Raw genomic sequence first — 17,630 nt, forward strand, 5'->3', positions numbered from 1 at the left:
TATGCAGCAACAGAAGAAAGTCCCTTTCGCTGTGCTTTATTGCCAGGGAAGACCCCCGCGTCTTAAATTTACACTTCTTGGTTTTGACAGAATTTGAAAAAATTTAGAAACCTGTGTGATGACACAACAAGTAAAAATATTTTTTTTACTACAAAACCAGCAGAAGACAATAAAAAAAAGATAGTAAAAGAAATAAATAAATGTAGAACTATGTATTTCCAAATATGATCATTTTTAAGATACACTGAATGATTCAATGCTCCTACACTCTCACAAAGCCTTTTCAAAACCCACTGGATAATATTAAAATGCAATGTCACCATGGTTAAAAGGTCGATTCACCCAGACAGGCAAGTGCTAGTTTTAGTTGCCCTGGTGTTTTCATATCTGTCTCTGAGACTTCTGTCATCAAAGAAATCTCAAAATCTGGGCAAGTAAAACCATAACTGTCAGTATACAGAGCACTATAGAGGGACGGTAAGTGAGAAAGTGATATGACAATGCAGCAATTCAGCTGTCACATTTAGTGTTATTTTTCATTCTTTTTAACGATCATGTATTCTCTAATACCCTTCATGGCAAATGGTTTAGTGCGTTACGTGAAAGTAGGATTTTCAGTATAATTTCAGTATTCTTCACACTCCATCTTACTTTTGCTTCATTCCATCTTTGTGGCCTGAATACTATAGAAAAGGGAAGGGTATCCAAAACAGAAAGGAAAGGAAAAATTCCGATGGTGGTGTTAATATCAAATACAGATAATATAATAGTAATAACATATCTAAAATATACATGTTATGAGGAAATGAAGATAAGAATCTAACATGACAATCAGATGAGGCGAATATTAGTGATTTATTCACACCCCACCCACCCCACATCCACACCCCCAATTGTCACGACAGTGTAACTACCATGCACCTACAGTGGAAAGAAATCATGCTTGCATTTTTTCGCAGCACTCACACATTTGATTTGCTTATGTACACGCTAAACGTGTTAACCACGGATGCCCACAAAATACATCAGAACCCCATCTCACAAAGATCACCACGCACCCTGTTATCAAATGTAAAATAGTCCACACATATCTTAACTAAATTAATTAAAAAATCCATTTGCAAACTTTTTACCAAGTCAATCAGGAACATGAGAATGGCACTCGATGTACTGACAGGTCAAATAATTTGTCCTCTTTTACATTTTAATCCTGATTGTGGAGGAAGGGATATGACAATATACCAAAGTAAAAGAGATTTGATTTGTCATTCTTTTTTCTTCGGTATGATATTTTATGATATAAGTTAACTTTATATCACAAGTAGGCACAAATGGGAAATAGACAACAAGTGACCTAAACGTCATCATTTAACATAGATTTTTTTTTTTTTTTTAACAGGGCCCATTTGTTTGGGTCTTTGCTCTTCATGGTCATCAAAAAAAAAGAAAATTTGCAAAATGTACAAAAACATTTGTTCATTAGTCACATGATTATTTACACAAACAGTGTAAGTACAAGTTTGATGTAAAAGTTTAATTTTACTCGCAGGTTTACAGGTCCAACAAGTTACACTTTTGGTTTTTTTTTACCTTTTTATTCTCATAAATAATATATAATGTACTTCTATAGTCTAGTATCTAGCCAGATGATCAGTAAGATAACTAGAAGGCCAGTGGAATGAGTAAACTCTTTTTTTTCTTGTGGTTTCTGAAGTTTCACTTTCCACTTTCAAAAAAATCCCTTCATCAAAGGAAAGATGAGGTATGTGCCCAAAGAGCGTATTTAAGGCGCCTTGCCATCCTCTACTCCTCACAGTGCTTCTGTCAACACACTTTGCTTACTTTGCCACTCGCTCATCACTCTTGCTGCACTTATTACAGATTCTTTCTATCATCTTCAACCCAAACACCAAGGGTTTTTTTTTCCCAGCAACACTGTCATCTTGACAAAAGAGGAAACCAACAATGTCCAGCGTTATCAAAGTATTTCTGCTCCTGGCCGTCATGGTCTGCATCTCTAGAGCCCAACGTAAGTTTTTATCCCAATTTTCATAATTTTGGATTCTAGTATGGACAACATGAGATTTGTTTTGTTGATCCAAAACCTTTATTGATGTATTTTGATTAATCTTGGTAGCTGTAACATGGATTTCTGTGCAGTCAAAAGGATTATGATTAAATAAAATGTTTCTTTCCTCGTCTTCCTCTCTAGTCAATGAATCACGACAGATATGTCTGTGTCAGAGTGTCCGGCATGGTATTGGCAATGCTACGATAAAGGACATCCATATCCACCCAGCAACCATTTTCTGTGACAAAGTGGAGATTGTGTAAGCTGGACTATTTTTTTTTTAAGCAAGAATGTGCAAATGTGTGATGTTATTGGGAGATTTGATGATGGTATAGACTTACTGTAGCTCAAATAAAGCACTATGTTCATATGGAATTAAACAACATTATAAAATGTCTACAACAGTTCAAGCGTTTAAAGTTTATTGAAGAGAGAACATTTAAAAGAGCACTGATGTAACGTTTTGAGGCAGATCACAGTCTCTCAAAACTACTTATATCTGTTTGTCTAGCTGCATGGCTCATCTATATATCTGTTTATCTGTTGTGTTCTGGTGAAAAAGGGTATCATTCCTACATCCCTTCAGCTGAACTGACTGTATCTCTATTGTCCATTTCGACAGTGTAACCGCCAACAGTGGCCGTCGCTTTTGCCTGAACCCCAAACTGAATGGAGTGAAAAAACTCCTGGCTAACATCATGTGAGTATCTATACAGTACAGACCTGAATCAAAGCCTCAACTTCAGAATACACCGACCACCACATTTGATAGAAATAACAACGAGTAACATGTCTTCTCCACACTGTTGCAATGTGTCTAATGTTTGCCCTTCTTGTTTTCTTGTCATTTCTAGAAAGAACAGGAAAACCACTACCACACTCAAATGATTTCACTTCAAACCCAGGCAGCACCACCATAGCTCGCGTCTGACGCTTTAACTCCGTTCTGGATGAACAAGAAGCGCATATGACCTCTGACCCCTGAACACAGGCACCTTTAATGAATGTAGAGTAGATGTGAAATGAATGAAAATTTTTTGTCTATTTATCTTCTATTTATACTCATGTGCACTTACAGTATATATCCGTTCTATCTTATTTCCTCCATTTTGTTTTTATGAATGTTTTTGTGTAGTAAACCAAGTTATTCTGGATTTTTATAACTTCCATTTATTATATAATAATAAAAACAAAAATCAGTGTAGCACTGAGTAATTGTGTTCTGTTCAGCAAAGTCTGATACTGTTTGTGGCGTATATAAACAGTGCTACCTTGTGGTTCAGGGCTGCCAAAGCATAGAATATGTGTCATATGTGTCAGTCCACATATCCTGTGATCTCACACAGGCTTAGGTTGCAAGGCATGAAATATCATGGGGAGTTAGGCTCTAAGGTGTCTTCTAGACACAATTACTAGGTCTTAGCAGTACTTACATGTATCAGATACCAGGGGACAACAAAGCTGCAGGCAGACTCTGGGATCACAGGGTCAATGACCCACCAACACCGTGTTCCCACTCAACTCTGACGGGGGCGGTGCACCTCAGCTGTGTCTCATAGGCTGTAATCCTCTACTCCCACCACAAACACACACACACACACACACACACACACACACATACTTGCTTTAATTTATTCCTGGGGAATTTACCCTAACCTTAACCATTACCACTACAATTATACATGCCTAACCCCAACCTTTGCCTCATCTTTAACCGATGGGGGCCAGTTTTATTGTCTCATAATTTTTTACAGAAAACCTTCTAACCATTTATTACTGAGCCTGCCTATTACTCTGCCTATCCATCCCAGTTTTGAAATGTAACATTTCAGTTGTGTTTCCTCACACGTGTTTGCACTGTCGTATATAATAGGGTAAGACTTTCCATCAGTGCTGTCTTGCACCACACTTACATGGTGCAGGCTTTTAAGTTTCGGGTCATCACTTCCGCCGGCTGCGTTGCCGGTGGCGCTCGCCGGTTCTGCGCTGCAGCCTGAGCTCTGTTTACTCTCTGCCTGTCCAAAAGTCATGGGTGAACCGACCGCTGACCAAACGTGTAGCGCTTGTTGGCTCAGTCTGTTGCAGCGGCGCGCCCGCGACGAGCTAAACGTCACTGCAGCTGTGGAGTAATCTCAGCGGGAGAGGAGGGCGAGTATCGACGGGCCGAGGTAAGATCTGGACTGCACGACAAACTAATGTCCACGTGAACGACGCGAATGAATAATAACGGGGCACGGGCTGTGATGAAGTGGTGAGACGATGGCACACCCCTCCATAAATGGTTTAAACACTCGGTTTTTAGTGAATGGAATTCAGGTGGGAAAATCCCCCCCATATCCGAATTGTTTTTGTTATTGTGATCCTAGTTTACTGTTTCTTTTGGACGTTATTCCCACGCGAACATGGCGTGACATCGGTCCCTGTTTTTGCAAGTCACTGTGTCTGGCTTCCCCCAGCGCTGGCGTGAACAGCAGCAGATGGATGTCAGCTGTCTGCATCTAAACTTTGTCCTGCATCTAAACTTTGTCCGCAGAGTTGAGCTTTACATTTTGCAAATTACGGTCCTATCATCGTCCATTTAGATGGGGGAGATGCAGGTGGATTCCAGGGGGGGGTAGGTGAGGTGAGGTGAGCTCAGACAGGGCCGATAAGACGTGCCCTTAAAACATTGCTAGACCGGTTCACCCTAGCACAGTGGGAATAAAGGAGGCTTTCTTTGAGTCATACAAAATAAGGAACTCATTGCAGAACAGGATCCAGTCTGTCAGACAAACAGTAGTTCTTTAATTCCACGAGTATAATTTCCGTGTGAAAATGAGCCTGCTTAAGTTCACAGTTTGCCTGTTTTGCTCTGCCATAGAGAGAAGCAGAGGCTGGTATATGAGGGTGACTCTGACATTAACTAATAGTAATGACACGGATGTAACCAGACTCTCTGGTTCTATTTGGAGCAGGCCAGGAACCGGACACCATGCACTGTGCACAGTAAATACAAGTCTCTGACATATTTATTCTCTGACATAACCATGGTTTGGCTAATAAGAACACGCATGCATATACTTCTTTATTGCTTCTTCTCCGAGGCTGTGGTGACAGGGCTGACATGTTCTTGAGCCACACACTTTGCCTCCATAGGCGCACGCCTTTCTATCTGACAAATGACCCTGTATCAGTGTGATGTGATGTGATCATGTGATGAAGTGTTCGGGTTTGGAGTCCGAAATCAGGCGTAGCTGACCTCCACACTGTCGCCCTCCAGAGTCTCCTGTAGCCATCCTCTCTGCTCTGGTGTCAAAATGGCCTCAAGACAGGAAGACGTTCCAGGTAAGAAAGGAATTTAGATTTAGCGAATTAACAAACATACTTACACGTGCATGATAATCTTTACATTTTCTACCTTGTATAATAATTGCTGGTTTTGCGGAGATAGCAGAAATAGTTTCTTTGTGCAAACTAACGTGTGTTTATTTACACACTTTAGCACTTGAGCCAGGCCCAGCGTCCGGACTCTTCGGCCCCTTATCGTCTCCTATTGGAGTGTCTCGGCACAATATGAGCTATGATGAGCACATGGATGCCCCCATGCATTCACCACCTCCAGACATGACTGTCAACATGTTGTGGAAAGATCCTGTCATCCCACAGCACAAGTTCAGGAACACTGCAGAGGTGCTTCCCTGTTTGTTTGTAATACTACTGCCTGACCCAAATTGTTTGGGAGATATTAATGTGTTACCTTGACAAAATGTTGATTGCTCTGGCTTGTGTGAAATCTGTCTTTGGAGGATAGATGCATTCCAGTACAGAGTTGATTTCCTCAGATATCTGCTCTGTAACTGGTTTGTGAGTTACTCTTTAACAGTGTAAACTTGTGTGACCAGGAGGGTGAGAGTGGTGGGAAGTTGCTGACTTTTGAGGCAGCAGCGCCAGCCAAGTCCCCAGTGCCTGTGGTGAAAGCCAAAGCCACCTCCTTAATGAGCTCACTTATGATCAGTAAGTTGACAAAGCCGAGTAACTTAATTGAAGAACATTTATTTTCATTTTGATAAATATCTAAACATACAAAGAGTCAGATAAACTAAGTTGATAAACTTTCTTCAGAGTATCAGCAATCTCTTATGGAGTGCAGCACATTAAAACACTGACTAATTTTATCTCCACTGCTGACTCTATGCCTATCTTCACTTAGAGCAAACCCAGGAGAACCTCCAGAGGTTTGAGCACCAGGCAGGGCTGACAGACGCTGGTTATTCTCCCCACAAGGGCCTCTCCGCTGAGGACACTTGCTTTCACCGACTGAGTGAGGGCACACTGCCAGTGAGTATAAACAAATGTTAGGTAGAAGCTTGACGTGAAAAAAAACCCCAAAACTCTTACACACTGTCTCAATTATTGCTGGTTTATTACAAAGTTTAGGCCTAAATGAAAGGTCACAGGCATTACTATCTGATCAGGTATATCTGATGGGGTTCATGAGAATACAACAGACTGGAAAAATTAGTTTGGAAATGTCACACAACCTCCAAAAATATGTTTTCATGATCATAATGCAGTGCAAAAAAAAGAAAAAACAACTTGCACAAACAGAAACACAAAATTTATCTTAAAAATTAAGCAGTTGTAAGAATGAAGTATTTTTGCATTATCTTTCATACATGGAAGGTTTAGCAAAGACTGATATAGAAAGTCACAGAAGAGGGCACTGTGCATGCATAGCTGCGCCCCCCACACCAACCCCCACCACCCCATTGCTAACGTTTCACCTGCCATCAGCTGACCAGTCAGAAGTACAACTAGATTCCACAGTGCTGTAATGTGGAACACACAAGATCACAAACATTGTGAGGACTATATTCATACTAAAAGAATGCCGGTGTCTGTGTAATTAGTTCAAATAAGGAAGTATTGTTGTGTGAAATTATATGGTGATACTATATTGTCTTAGCCCTGTTGAGTGACTGCTGGCTAAACATGGAACAACATCTTGGTAAACAAATTACGTAATCAGCTCTGTGGTGGCTCCATAGACTGGAGCTTCTAGCAGCAATGTTGCCAGGCAACGCCCTAAAATGAATCGACCCCCCTTATTTTCTCAAGCGGACCAATCACCGAGCCCCTAACAAAACAGCGACATTTTGGAGGCCGCCTGCGGTGTGTACAGACGACAACGTCTGTTTTTTCGAGAAATAATAGTCCCTTAAACCTGTAAAAACAGCTAATTATGGACAAAATGAAGGAATCTATCGGACTGGAGCGTGAAAGAAAACTTATCATAAAAAGGTATGTCAAGAAGTTATTCTATTAAGCTAACGGTATTTCTACATTCTGGCCCGAAAGCAGGCCGTTAGCAAAGCAACCTTGTAGGCTAGCTAGTCAAGCTGGCATTAGAGCTAACCCTAGTAAACAAACTATTTTCCCCATTACATTAACTGGGAATTATCAGCCTATGTCGACTTTAGTTAAACTACTGTGGAGCTCATAACCGGGCCAGAAGTAAAGAGAGTTTCATGAATTGTAGCTGTCTAGTAGTTGTTGTGTGGCAGTTCAGCTACAGTTAGCCTAGCTTAGTTTAGCACTCACTGATTAACATTATTGCTACACTTAACGGTAATATTGCTTAATGTGAATGGAAGCTACAGCGGAGGATATTCATCAAAGACCATTCCCACGATTGTATTAGATTTCATTTCCCTCATGCCCCTGTGCAACCCCAGCCTCCTGAGGGAGACTAGCCCCAGTTTGTGTCCCTCATATTGTCATCTAGCTTTGTGATTATAAGTGAGAGGTACAAACTGGGACTAGTTCCTCTTGCCCCTTTACATTTAGGTTCATTTTAAACATATTCAACACCAGTCATGCCTTTGCCTCCATTGTGCTCCCGTTATATAACAATACAAATTATTTGTAATAAAATATATATGTTTCTCTTTAATAAATACAGAAGATGATCAAATACAGACATTAGAAGCACGGGTTTTAACTTGGAACAGGTTTTTTATTTGGCCTTTTTTAATATGATTGTTTCCACTGCAGCTCCCCAACAGTTTATGAATCACACAGAAATAGTTTCACCTTGCAAACTGTTGTTGAGTCCTGATTTGGAGTATTCTGGCTGAGGTCCAGCGGGGCTGGAGCAGTGATGAAATCTAACAGGATACCAGCCCCAAATAATACACAGGGGTTTAAAGGCCATGGGGACGCTACATGTGATTCATTTGCATGATAGCAACTCCCCTGAATAGAATTCAGGACCACATATACAAGACTAATATGAGTTTGGAAGGACACTTGACACATGGATGAGAATATTTCCACATTGAATGGAGACTGAAGTCTGAAAACATTCCTCCAGAGGTCATTACTGAAATAAACCTAAACAACATGGCAAGTATGGGTGAACAGAGAACGTGTATTTAGCTTGTTAGAGTTATCAGGATCTAAAACTAGCTTTTCCCCATTTACTGTTTGACTTGAAGAGGAAAACCAGACTAGGTTATATTCACTTGGATTCATGGTTTGGCTGGTATTGCAGGTAGAGCAACCAGTTTTCAGACTGACTTTTAAGCAATTTATATTCACTGCAGTGATGGCTTTTAAGTAGTGCAACATGTCAGTGCTTATGTTATATAATCTTATTTTGAGGGTTATTAATAATATGGCTCATCATTAGATCACCATAATTTTATCATAGAGAAGTCCTCTCTCTCTCTCTCTCTCTCCCCCCACCCAAACTACATGGTCACGGGTGATAGGTTCTGAGGATCTGTTACACACCTTATCATTTTTGACCTGCAGATCCAGAACAACACTGCTGACCTTTCGCATTGTGTATTGAGGGAGTGTTTGCTCTTTAAATAAGATCAATGTTTTGTCTCTGACACATCTGTCACCAACTGTGCTGATAGTCGAACATGGACACAGGGGGAAAAGTGTCACAGCTTTGCTGTTTTTTTTTTTTTTATAGCGTGCATAAATCAAAAATTAATAACCAGCCAACCTTGGTTCTCAATATTAAAACCTTTTTTAATCCCTTTCTAATGTACAGGGTAATTCTGGATCAGTGGATGGCATTTCTTCATTGTTTTTTTGTTAAATTGCTTGTTTTTCTGTCTGTGCAGAAGTTGAGAATGCCAAGCGGGGACTTCAAGGAGGACAGGCTTACAACATCAGCACAATCCACCCCAAGTGGCACCCCTTCTGTCACCCCCTCCGTCACACCCTCCGTCACCCCCTGCGTTAGTCCCCACGCGTCTCCGGCTGCTAGTCGCAGGTAAGCATCATGCTGCTGAAAGGATTGGCTAATATTCTTATTTGAAATAAGCTCAGATCGAAAATCTTATGTAGAAATGAGTGGAAGCAGACCCCCTAATCATAACATGCTTTATTTCCCAACATGGCCTGTATGTGAGGTGCTATATGGCCTATCCTTCACATGTTTTCTTGTATGCTCATTGCTTGGTGGGAGTACAGGAGCTGGTTCCAGCTGAGCCCTGTGCCTTTTCTTGCCACCCCAGAGCACAGTCCAAACCCCACCACAGACATGGGAGGAAATGAGGGAGGAGGTGGAGAGAAGTGGAGCTTCTTTGGAACTCGGTCTGTGGTACAGAAGTCCCCCACTGACCCAGGTTCTGAAACCAACACAGGTGAGGGATCCTGCATCTGGATATTGACTTTATTTCATTTTTTTTTTACTTGATTGAATAGATTCTCATAGCATTAGGTTGAACCCTTCGTCACGACCCTGTTAGCAACTGAATAGCTCTTGAAATCAGTGGGGTTTTTCCAGTGACAGGGTGAGGTTGTGTAGAAGCAACACTCTGTAATCCGAATGTAATAAAGATTGCCCAACCACACAAAATCTTGCATTACTAGGCAGGAGTGTTGTTATTTTAATACAAAAATTAACATTAGACAAACATTAATACCTCTATGTTTTCTGGTGGGTGAAGTCTATAAGTTTGTCTTTTTGCACCTTAAACCACACCCAACAGTGATGAAATGGTGTCCTCAGTACACCTGTACATCACTACAGCAAGGTGAGAGGTTAAACCACTGGACATGAGAAAAATGAAGACTTTCAGGGGGTGTTAAAGTTACTCTTTAAAATCGTGATAGTTAAGCTGATCCCTGTAACAGCTAGATTTAGGTTATTAATGACAACATCTACCACTTCCTCTTCTCTCCTGCAGGCTTTTCACTGCAGTCCTACTTTGGCCTGCAGAAGTCCTCTACCATGGATGGCACCAACACCCAGGTCAACCTCAGGGTGGAGGACCCTGCCAACTTCATGCCACCCAAGATTGAAATTTCGGGCATTGAGGCCAAGCGGGTGCCCCCACGGCCACACAAACTTAAACCTCGGGACATGAATGTTTTAACACCTTCTGGCTTCTGAAGCCTGACCAGCTTTGTAGTTACACCTCTGTACCATATCCTAAGTAGTTCTTTTTTTTTCTCTCCATCTGGTTCCTCATTTGCTTTCCTGGCTTCCTCTGTCCCCTCTGCCTCCCTGCAAATTCACTGGGGCTGAGAGGAATGAGGACCCCTACAGTATTAGCTCAGCAGCCCCAGAGACATTGCCTCATTGTTACTCCTCCCAGTGGACATAATCAGATGGTTTGCTATCTTCTATTAGTCCATACCATCCCATTCTTATCTATTCCAGCTCATTGGTCCAAATAAAATACCAAATGAAGTAATTTCATTTGTCATCCATAAAGATGTTACGGCTTTGTATTATTATTATTCTCTTACATAATGGGTGCAATGGCATGAATTGCTTTGCTGTCCTCGTTCCATTGTCAGTGGTGGCATGAGATTGAAGTCATTGAAATATCTTGTCAGCCCCTTGCTAAATTTGATCACTCTAGCATTACCTCTCATACTAAAACTGACCAGCTATTTTAACTCATAATGCCTCATTTGAATTTTTTTATTTTATTTTATTTTATTCTGAATAACCTCACATTTTTGTACTTGTGTAGTGCTTTCTCTGTTAGCATGCAGAGTATAGTGTGGTATGACTGATATTGTGCCTAAACTTGCGGCGTGTTTGCTTTTGGCTTTCTTGCCATCTAAGTTCAGCTTTTGTTTTTGTATTATGTGGAAGAGCGTCTGATTTTACTTTGACAGTATGACTGCTGACCTGAAGTGATTTTTAATTTTTATTATTATTTCAACTTAAGTATTTTCATATTTTTCTGTTTTAATTCACTTTTGTTCATTCTAAATAGTAGGTAGTATATTTCATTTATTCATTTTTATATTGCATCACAATAGTGTTTCAACATGCTATAAAGATACAAAGCATTGAAGTGGTAATTTTCACGTGTGTGTGTGTGTGAGTTTGTGTGTGTGTGTGTGTGTGTGTGTGTGTGCGCGCGTGTGTCACAATACAAGAATCCCTGCTGTTTTATTTGAAAAAGTTGAATTCCAATACGTAATTGCACAAGGGAGGTTTCTCCTAATTACATCTGTAAATAAATCTGACAGTAACAAGAAAAACTGATTCTATTTTTTTTTTTTTTTTTTTTTCCCTATTACTGATGGAAACATTTGGAAATGTAAGACAGTGTGCTTGTACAGGCACCCTACTCCCATGTCATACTATCCACTCAACGTGTTCTCAATATTACACATTTTAATATAAGGAAATACTATTTTGTGTTAAGCATTTATAGTACAGCCGCTGTCTCTTTTGATAGTTCAAAATTTAGAGTTTTGAGTGTTACACATGACAGTTCCTAATGTATTTATGGTTGCTTCGTAAATCAGATTACAATAGAATATGTATTGCACTGTGGAAGGACAGCCTAAAAATCTGACTGAACATTTTGTTTCACTTCATATATTTTGGGGCCTGAAACGAGGCAATATAAAATAGGCAACCTTTTCCACATTTAATCATTATAAACCATGCATCAAAATAGTAGTTATAATGTATTTGTGTATTTCCCTTGTCATGAGAAAAAAAAAATTGGCACCAAGGGGAAATTTCCAGTATCATATCAGCTGCGGTGTTAACATGCAAGAATTTTGCACCAGCCTTTAAGTGCAGCGTTTGTCCACAAGATGGCGCAATTAGTTCAGCATGAAATCATTGGGTTGTTACAAGTTTCCTACTTATTAGTGTGACTTTTATATTCTTGGATGTGTTATATTTCCCAGGCCCTTATTAGATAAGTATCAAGAACAGAAGCATGTATGCTGCACTGAAAGGATGCATTAAGTAGCCTTGATATCTCTTTTTCACTAAAAAGCAAAAAAGTGTGATAGATGATCAGGAAATTAATTCTGCCAAACAGACATGAAGTGCAGAGGTGAGGAGAATATAAGTCTCTCTGGTTACTTGTTTATCAGCTCATCTAATGTGTGTACACACATTTAATGAGTCTTGTCCTACTGTTGTCACAGATCCATTTTTTATAGCAATTATATCGTCAACAATACCAAACCGTAGCATAATATTATTACCTACCAAGTGTCCTCTCTCCATATCAAAGCAAACATCCAGGCCATCCGACAATGAGTCAGCAGGGAGAAACAGTAGAGAGCGGAGTCCTCCCCCGTAGACTCAGCCATGAATTGCCAAGATTTACAGCCTTGTTAAAACTCTCAGCAGTTATTGTCTGACGCTCTGTTTATCGTGTGTGTGTGTCTTTGTCTGTGCTTGTGGTAGATCCTTGCAGGATGTGCCTGTTTCCCCCATTTCATTACTAACAAAAACGGAAAAATACAGAACATTTATATCATATGTTGACTTATTTTGAAGAGTATATGTGAGAAATGAATCCTTTCTCATTAGCTTTAAATTTTGACTTTCATTTATTTAAAAATTAGCTGGAGCTTATAAAAAAAAAACTCCTCCTTGACTTAATTACAGGTTGTTGAGAGTCCACGTCTGGTTTTCAAATGGTGCAACAGGAACCAAGGTGAAGATCAAATGAGACAGACAAGTGCAGACAGAGAGTTGTCCATCAAAAGCTGGACGTCGCCAGTCATTAGTGGCAAATAAAGTGGTGGATAAACGGACACGAGATGAAAGGCAGAAAGAAGATAGTGCAGTGAATTTGGTGTAAGAGTTTGTTCGAACTACCAACGCAGATAGAGATATTCAGTCTAGGCTACAATTCTGTTAGAGGCACATTAACAACTGGGCAGAGATGACTGTGTCAGTAACACACACAGCAGTAAAGAGAAGGCAAGAGAAACAGAGGGTGGGGGAGTCTGCGAGGGAATGAAACAGTGGAACGGGGAAATAGAAAGCAAAGGGTGGAGTGCCCCAGCAGTCATGACATAATACAGATGGCTCTCTCTCTTTCTCTGGGTCATGATGTGGTTTTTTGCGAGTCCCCCCTTCTCCGCTCCCTGCCCCCACCTCTGCTCCAAAGCCACACAAATCATTCAGCTTACTCACAGATGTGCGATGGCAAGCACCACCCTGCCAGAGTGAACAAGCAGCAAAACAAATACTATGGTCTCATCTGCAATCAGACACGACAGATTCACTTACTCATCTATATTTTGAAAAACCGGTCTGGCCAAATTCCTTCCTTGACAACCTCAAAGCAATTATAGTACTTCCACGGACTGTATTTTAATTCCTCACACCCCTATGACAAAAGTCAGACTTGCCAGTCTGGTAAAACTACCATGGTCTGGTCACAATGCAATCCCATTGCCAGATAACAGGAAAGAAATCATTTCTTTTAAGTTCAGCTCGCTCCACTGATCCAGATTCATGTGTGTCACTGATACTGTGTCGGGAAACACTCTGTTATAGTGTAATTGTACCCTGTATAAAGGTCAGCTTTAAAGAAGATTGTGTGGACTTCAGTCTAATACATGTAGGAGTGTTAGAAGCACTTTAGGGTATGTCAGGGTGACTCCATGAATATGCCAGGAAATCGTCTCACCAGCTGCTGAGGGCGTACATTCAATTATTGGGCTGCTGATACCCGACCTACACAGACTAATTATTTTCAAGTGGCAATAAGCACTTTGAAAGGCTCCTGTCACGCAAAGATGTGGTACTTTGGTGTTTTCTAGATAAGCTGTACGGGAGATGTTACTTGCTAAGCAATGAAGAAACCCAAGCTGAATTTCTGAAGGTAAACTTCAGAAAGTGGTAAGATAATAAGATCTACAAGTGCGAGGCGAGACATTATTACTGGAATTACATGTCATTTATAGCTTCCAAGTTATACATATAGCGTCTGTTATACATTAAACTCACAACATCTTTGTGTAGCAGGCGTCACCACAGCCATGGCGATGACTTATGTGCTGCTTTCTCCGAAGTAATCTGGTTATTCACAGGCAACAGAAACTTAATGAGGGATTTGGAGGGGTCCCTTTTGACATTTGCTGCTGGGTGGGTTCTCTGTGTCGTATGCTACACCATATGACTCCAGTACCACATCTGGGGCTGATTCACGATGACATGGCCCAGAGGTGAACACACCAAGCTGAGAGGAGCTGAGAGGACGTGAGCAGAACTGATGGCTGTGTTCAAGTACTGTATCCTGTGAAAGTAAACATAAATCATGCCTACTACCCGGGGATAGGGTTACAGTGTTGCGGCTATTAACACAGATGTAGGTCACACACAAATCAAATCTGCGGGCTTATGTTACGTAATAACAAACCGCTGTACCTCATAAATTGTGAGGACTCTGTTACAGCATCTCCATGTACCTGGAGTGCCCCTGCAGGATATGTGTGCATCTTTGCACAGTGAGGAAATGTATACAGATGTTAGCATCTGGACAATAGATAGAGTAACTACTACTTAACTCAAGCCGCTGTATCTGCAGGCAAAAGATGTCAATGGAAACATGAGATGAAAGAAAACTGAGGTGCCAACTGTTGATGTGAAAAAGTTAGCATACTCTGTTCCAAAATATAAGGGGACACTAAACTGTTTTTGTGTAGCAGTATAACAAATGAACCATATACAGTACACATATGTTTCTTTTTGACTGCGTGTGTTTTTGTCATATTTTCCCCTGTCTTTCACTTCTCCTGTTAATATATGTACATAGAGAGGGTGATTGTGATGTGGAGTGGGATAGTCTTTGTGTACTGCACTGTTTTGTATTTTCTCTTTGCTTTATTTGTTGTGCTTCTGGAAAAACCGAAAAAAAATCCATAGATATATTGAACTAAAAAATGTTACCCGTTTTATATAACCCACTGTCCAGCCTCTGGCTGTGTGACTCAGCGCTGTTCTTCAGGCATTCGCCTGCCATCCCCCACTGAGAAAGAAGGAGAGCAGAGAGTATTGATGGGCCCTCCTGTACTGGCCCCTAGGCCCTAACATGAAGCAGATGTGGAAGGGGAGATCCCCCTACAACAAGGTCTGAACAGTCAGCTGGAGGTGCTCAACTCACCAGAGCCACATCCGGTTGATGCACTCAGACCTTAGACATTCATGTAGAAACCACACACACACACACACACACACACACACAGAGCTACTGATGTCCTAACACTTAAATAGAAAAATACAAGAGAGCTACCTGAAAGAAAACACTAGCACACACACAGTGTGTGTAGCTCTATCTGTGTATGTGCTTGAAACTTTCATGTGTATAAGATGATTCATGTCTGGGATGTGCTCCTATAAGAGATTAATTTAACAGCCAAGACATGTGTAATGCACGTGACTAAAGTACATGACAATCTAAATCACTTAGTCCAGGCTCCAGTGTTTACTATGAAATCTAGCTGAGGATTACTGTGTCTCCATTGCAATTTATCTCAGAGACTTGGCTACTGATCAGTTTTTATGATTAGTCAAACTGAGAAATATATCGGGGAGCACTGGTAGCCCACCTGCGCATCCCACATATATCAAGGCCGAGTCCTTGCCACAGCAACCTGGGCTCTTTGCTGCAAGTCATCTTCTCTCTCTCCCCTGCTTTTCCCGTCTATCCAATGTCACCATCATGAAAGGCAAAAAGGCCCAAGATAAATCTTAAGAAAAACAGATAGATATATCGTTGTTATTAATGTTTGCATAAACTTTGAATTTGGTTCACAGTTCACCTTATTTCTCGTGTATTAACCCTCAAATAATCAAAAACCTTTGCCCACATCCCGTGATTTATATGTTATTACTTTATTGGATGAGAATGAATGAATGAGTTCTTTATTAGATTTTATATGATGTGGTTGTCAGAAGTAGTCAGATAGTGACATTCCTTTGGGCTCACCCACTCTCAGCTTGGGGCACTAGTTTATTTGATTGTATCCTCCCAAATATCTGACGCTGTCACTACCACGAGACAATATCCTGGTATTTTCCTTTATAATTAGTACGTAGCTATTACAGAAGTCCTAACCTAACAGGCTGGACAACAGAGGTGAAACTTTAAATACTCAAAAGCAAAACGTAAGATGACTTAGATGATGAAACTCCGCGAAATTCCTTGATGAGGTACGTCAAAACCTTGCTGTTGCCCATCATTTTATATCACCATAGTAATTAAGGAACCTTTGATCTTTGGGTTGGATCTCAGTGGATAACAAAGTCATGGTGCACACATAATTATACTTATTAATCCTTTAAGCCAGGGGAGGAATGCAGTTCTTTGGCTTCTGTCACTGGTTCTCACTCACGCACATCCTGCACATCTGAACACATGTCAGCATACAATATAGATGTAAAAGCTTAGAGACGTGGATTGTGAAAAACAAATACTTCATATCAACATCAGGAAAAATATCTCTAATAGTTTGTGTATATAGTATATAAAAACACCAAATACATGGGAACATACACTATATTCACAAGCACACAATAATGGTATTGATATTGGTATTGAATGAATATTTAGTGTTTGTAGTTTTGTGTAGCATTTCCTGGGTGTGGGGCTGGGGAAAAATGAATTTGGAATTATACTTTTTCATACACTCACAGTAGGCCACTTGTAGGATGGTCCATCCCTGTTCTCCTTCATCGTGATCACATATGGACTGATGTGGTTTGGGCAAAGCGAGGTCAGGCGTGTTACTTGGCCAGACGCTCACACATTCCTCAAGCAGAGACGTGGACAGTAAGTGGACAAGATGTTGTCGGAGAGAACACGTGTATCTCACACTTCTCTGATTCTTGATTTGTGCCTTTCTTTGTCATTTTTATAGGTTTTTCCTCCCTACACACTGTCTCACACACTCTCTCACGACCTGTCTCCTTCCACCAACTCGATGCCTGTTGGTGCCCATCCAACTGAGATGAAGGGAAGGGACTGAGATAAGCAGTGTCTCTGATTCTTTCTCTGCCTCCCACTTCTATCTTTTATATGTTCTTAATATGGAAAACACTTCAAATGTAGTTCAAATATAATATCAAACCATAGTTTATACAAGAATGTAGAGATCCTCAGTATCTGCCTTACGCAAATGTACGTTAAGCAAATGCAATAAATCCATATCAACCTGTTCCAATCAGTTAGTTTCTATCATTCATCATTGTTCTAAATGCTGCCTTGGCATCGGATCTGAGCTCTGGCAGAACTTTCACACGGGTAAAACTAGAAGCAGTGGGAGTGATATG

At 40.6% G+C, this 17,630-nt stretch overlaps 2 protein-coding genes across 3 annotated transcripts; both read left to right on the forward strand.

Moving 5' to 3' along the window:
- Nucleotides 1-1,832: 1,832 nt before the first annotated feature.
- Nucleotides 1,833-3,210, forward strand: LOC120785438 (C-X-C motif chemokine 6-like). Its single transcript, XM_040120159.1, has 4 exons — nt 1,833-2,029; nt 2,213-2,330; nt 2,694-2,771; nt 2,926-3,210. The coding sequence occupies exons 1-4, from the start codon at nt 1,966-1,968 to the stop codon at nt 2,957-2,959; spliced, it is 294 nt and encodes a 97-aa protein (XP_039976093.1). The 5' UTR covers nt 1,833-1,965; the 3' UTR covers nt 2,960-3,210.
- A 477-nt stretch (nt 3,211-3,687) lies between these two features.
- Nucleotides 3,688-11,575, forward strand: LOC120785436 (putative monooxygenase p33MONOX). 2 transcript variants are annotated; one of them, XM_040120156.1, is made up of 8 exons: nt 3,688-4,239; nt 5,331-5,395; nt 5,553-5,740; nt 5,953-6,064; nt 6,261-6,388; nt 9,190-9,341; nt 9,542-9,714; nt 10,261-11,575. In XM_040120156.1, exons 2-8 carry the CDS (start codon nt 5,368-5,370, stop codon nt 10,464-10,466), a joined length of 987 nt encoding a protein of 328 aa, XP_039976090.1. In that variant the 5' UTR covers nt 3,688-4,239; nt 5,331-5,367; the 3' UTR covers nt 10,467-11,575. The 2 variants fall into 2 exon arrangements, with proteins under 2 accessions (XP_039976090.1, XP_039976091.1); XM_040120157.1 differs by lacking the exon at nt 3,688-4,239 and adding an exon at nt 4,258-4,322.
- Nucleotides 11,576-17,630: the final 6,055 nt, after the last annotated feature.

The sequence above is a fragment of the Xiphias gladius genome, chromosome 23 (assembly GCF_016859285.1).
Source record: "Xiphias gladius isolate SHS-SW01 ecotype Sanya breed wild chromosome 23, ASM1685928v1, whole genome shotgun sequence".
NCBI lineage: Eukaryota > Metazoa > Chordata > Actinopteri > Istiophoriformes > Xiphiidae > Xiphias > Xiphias gladius.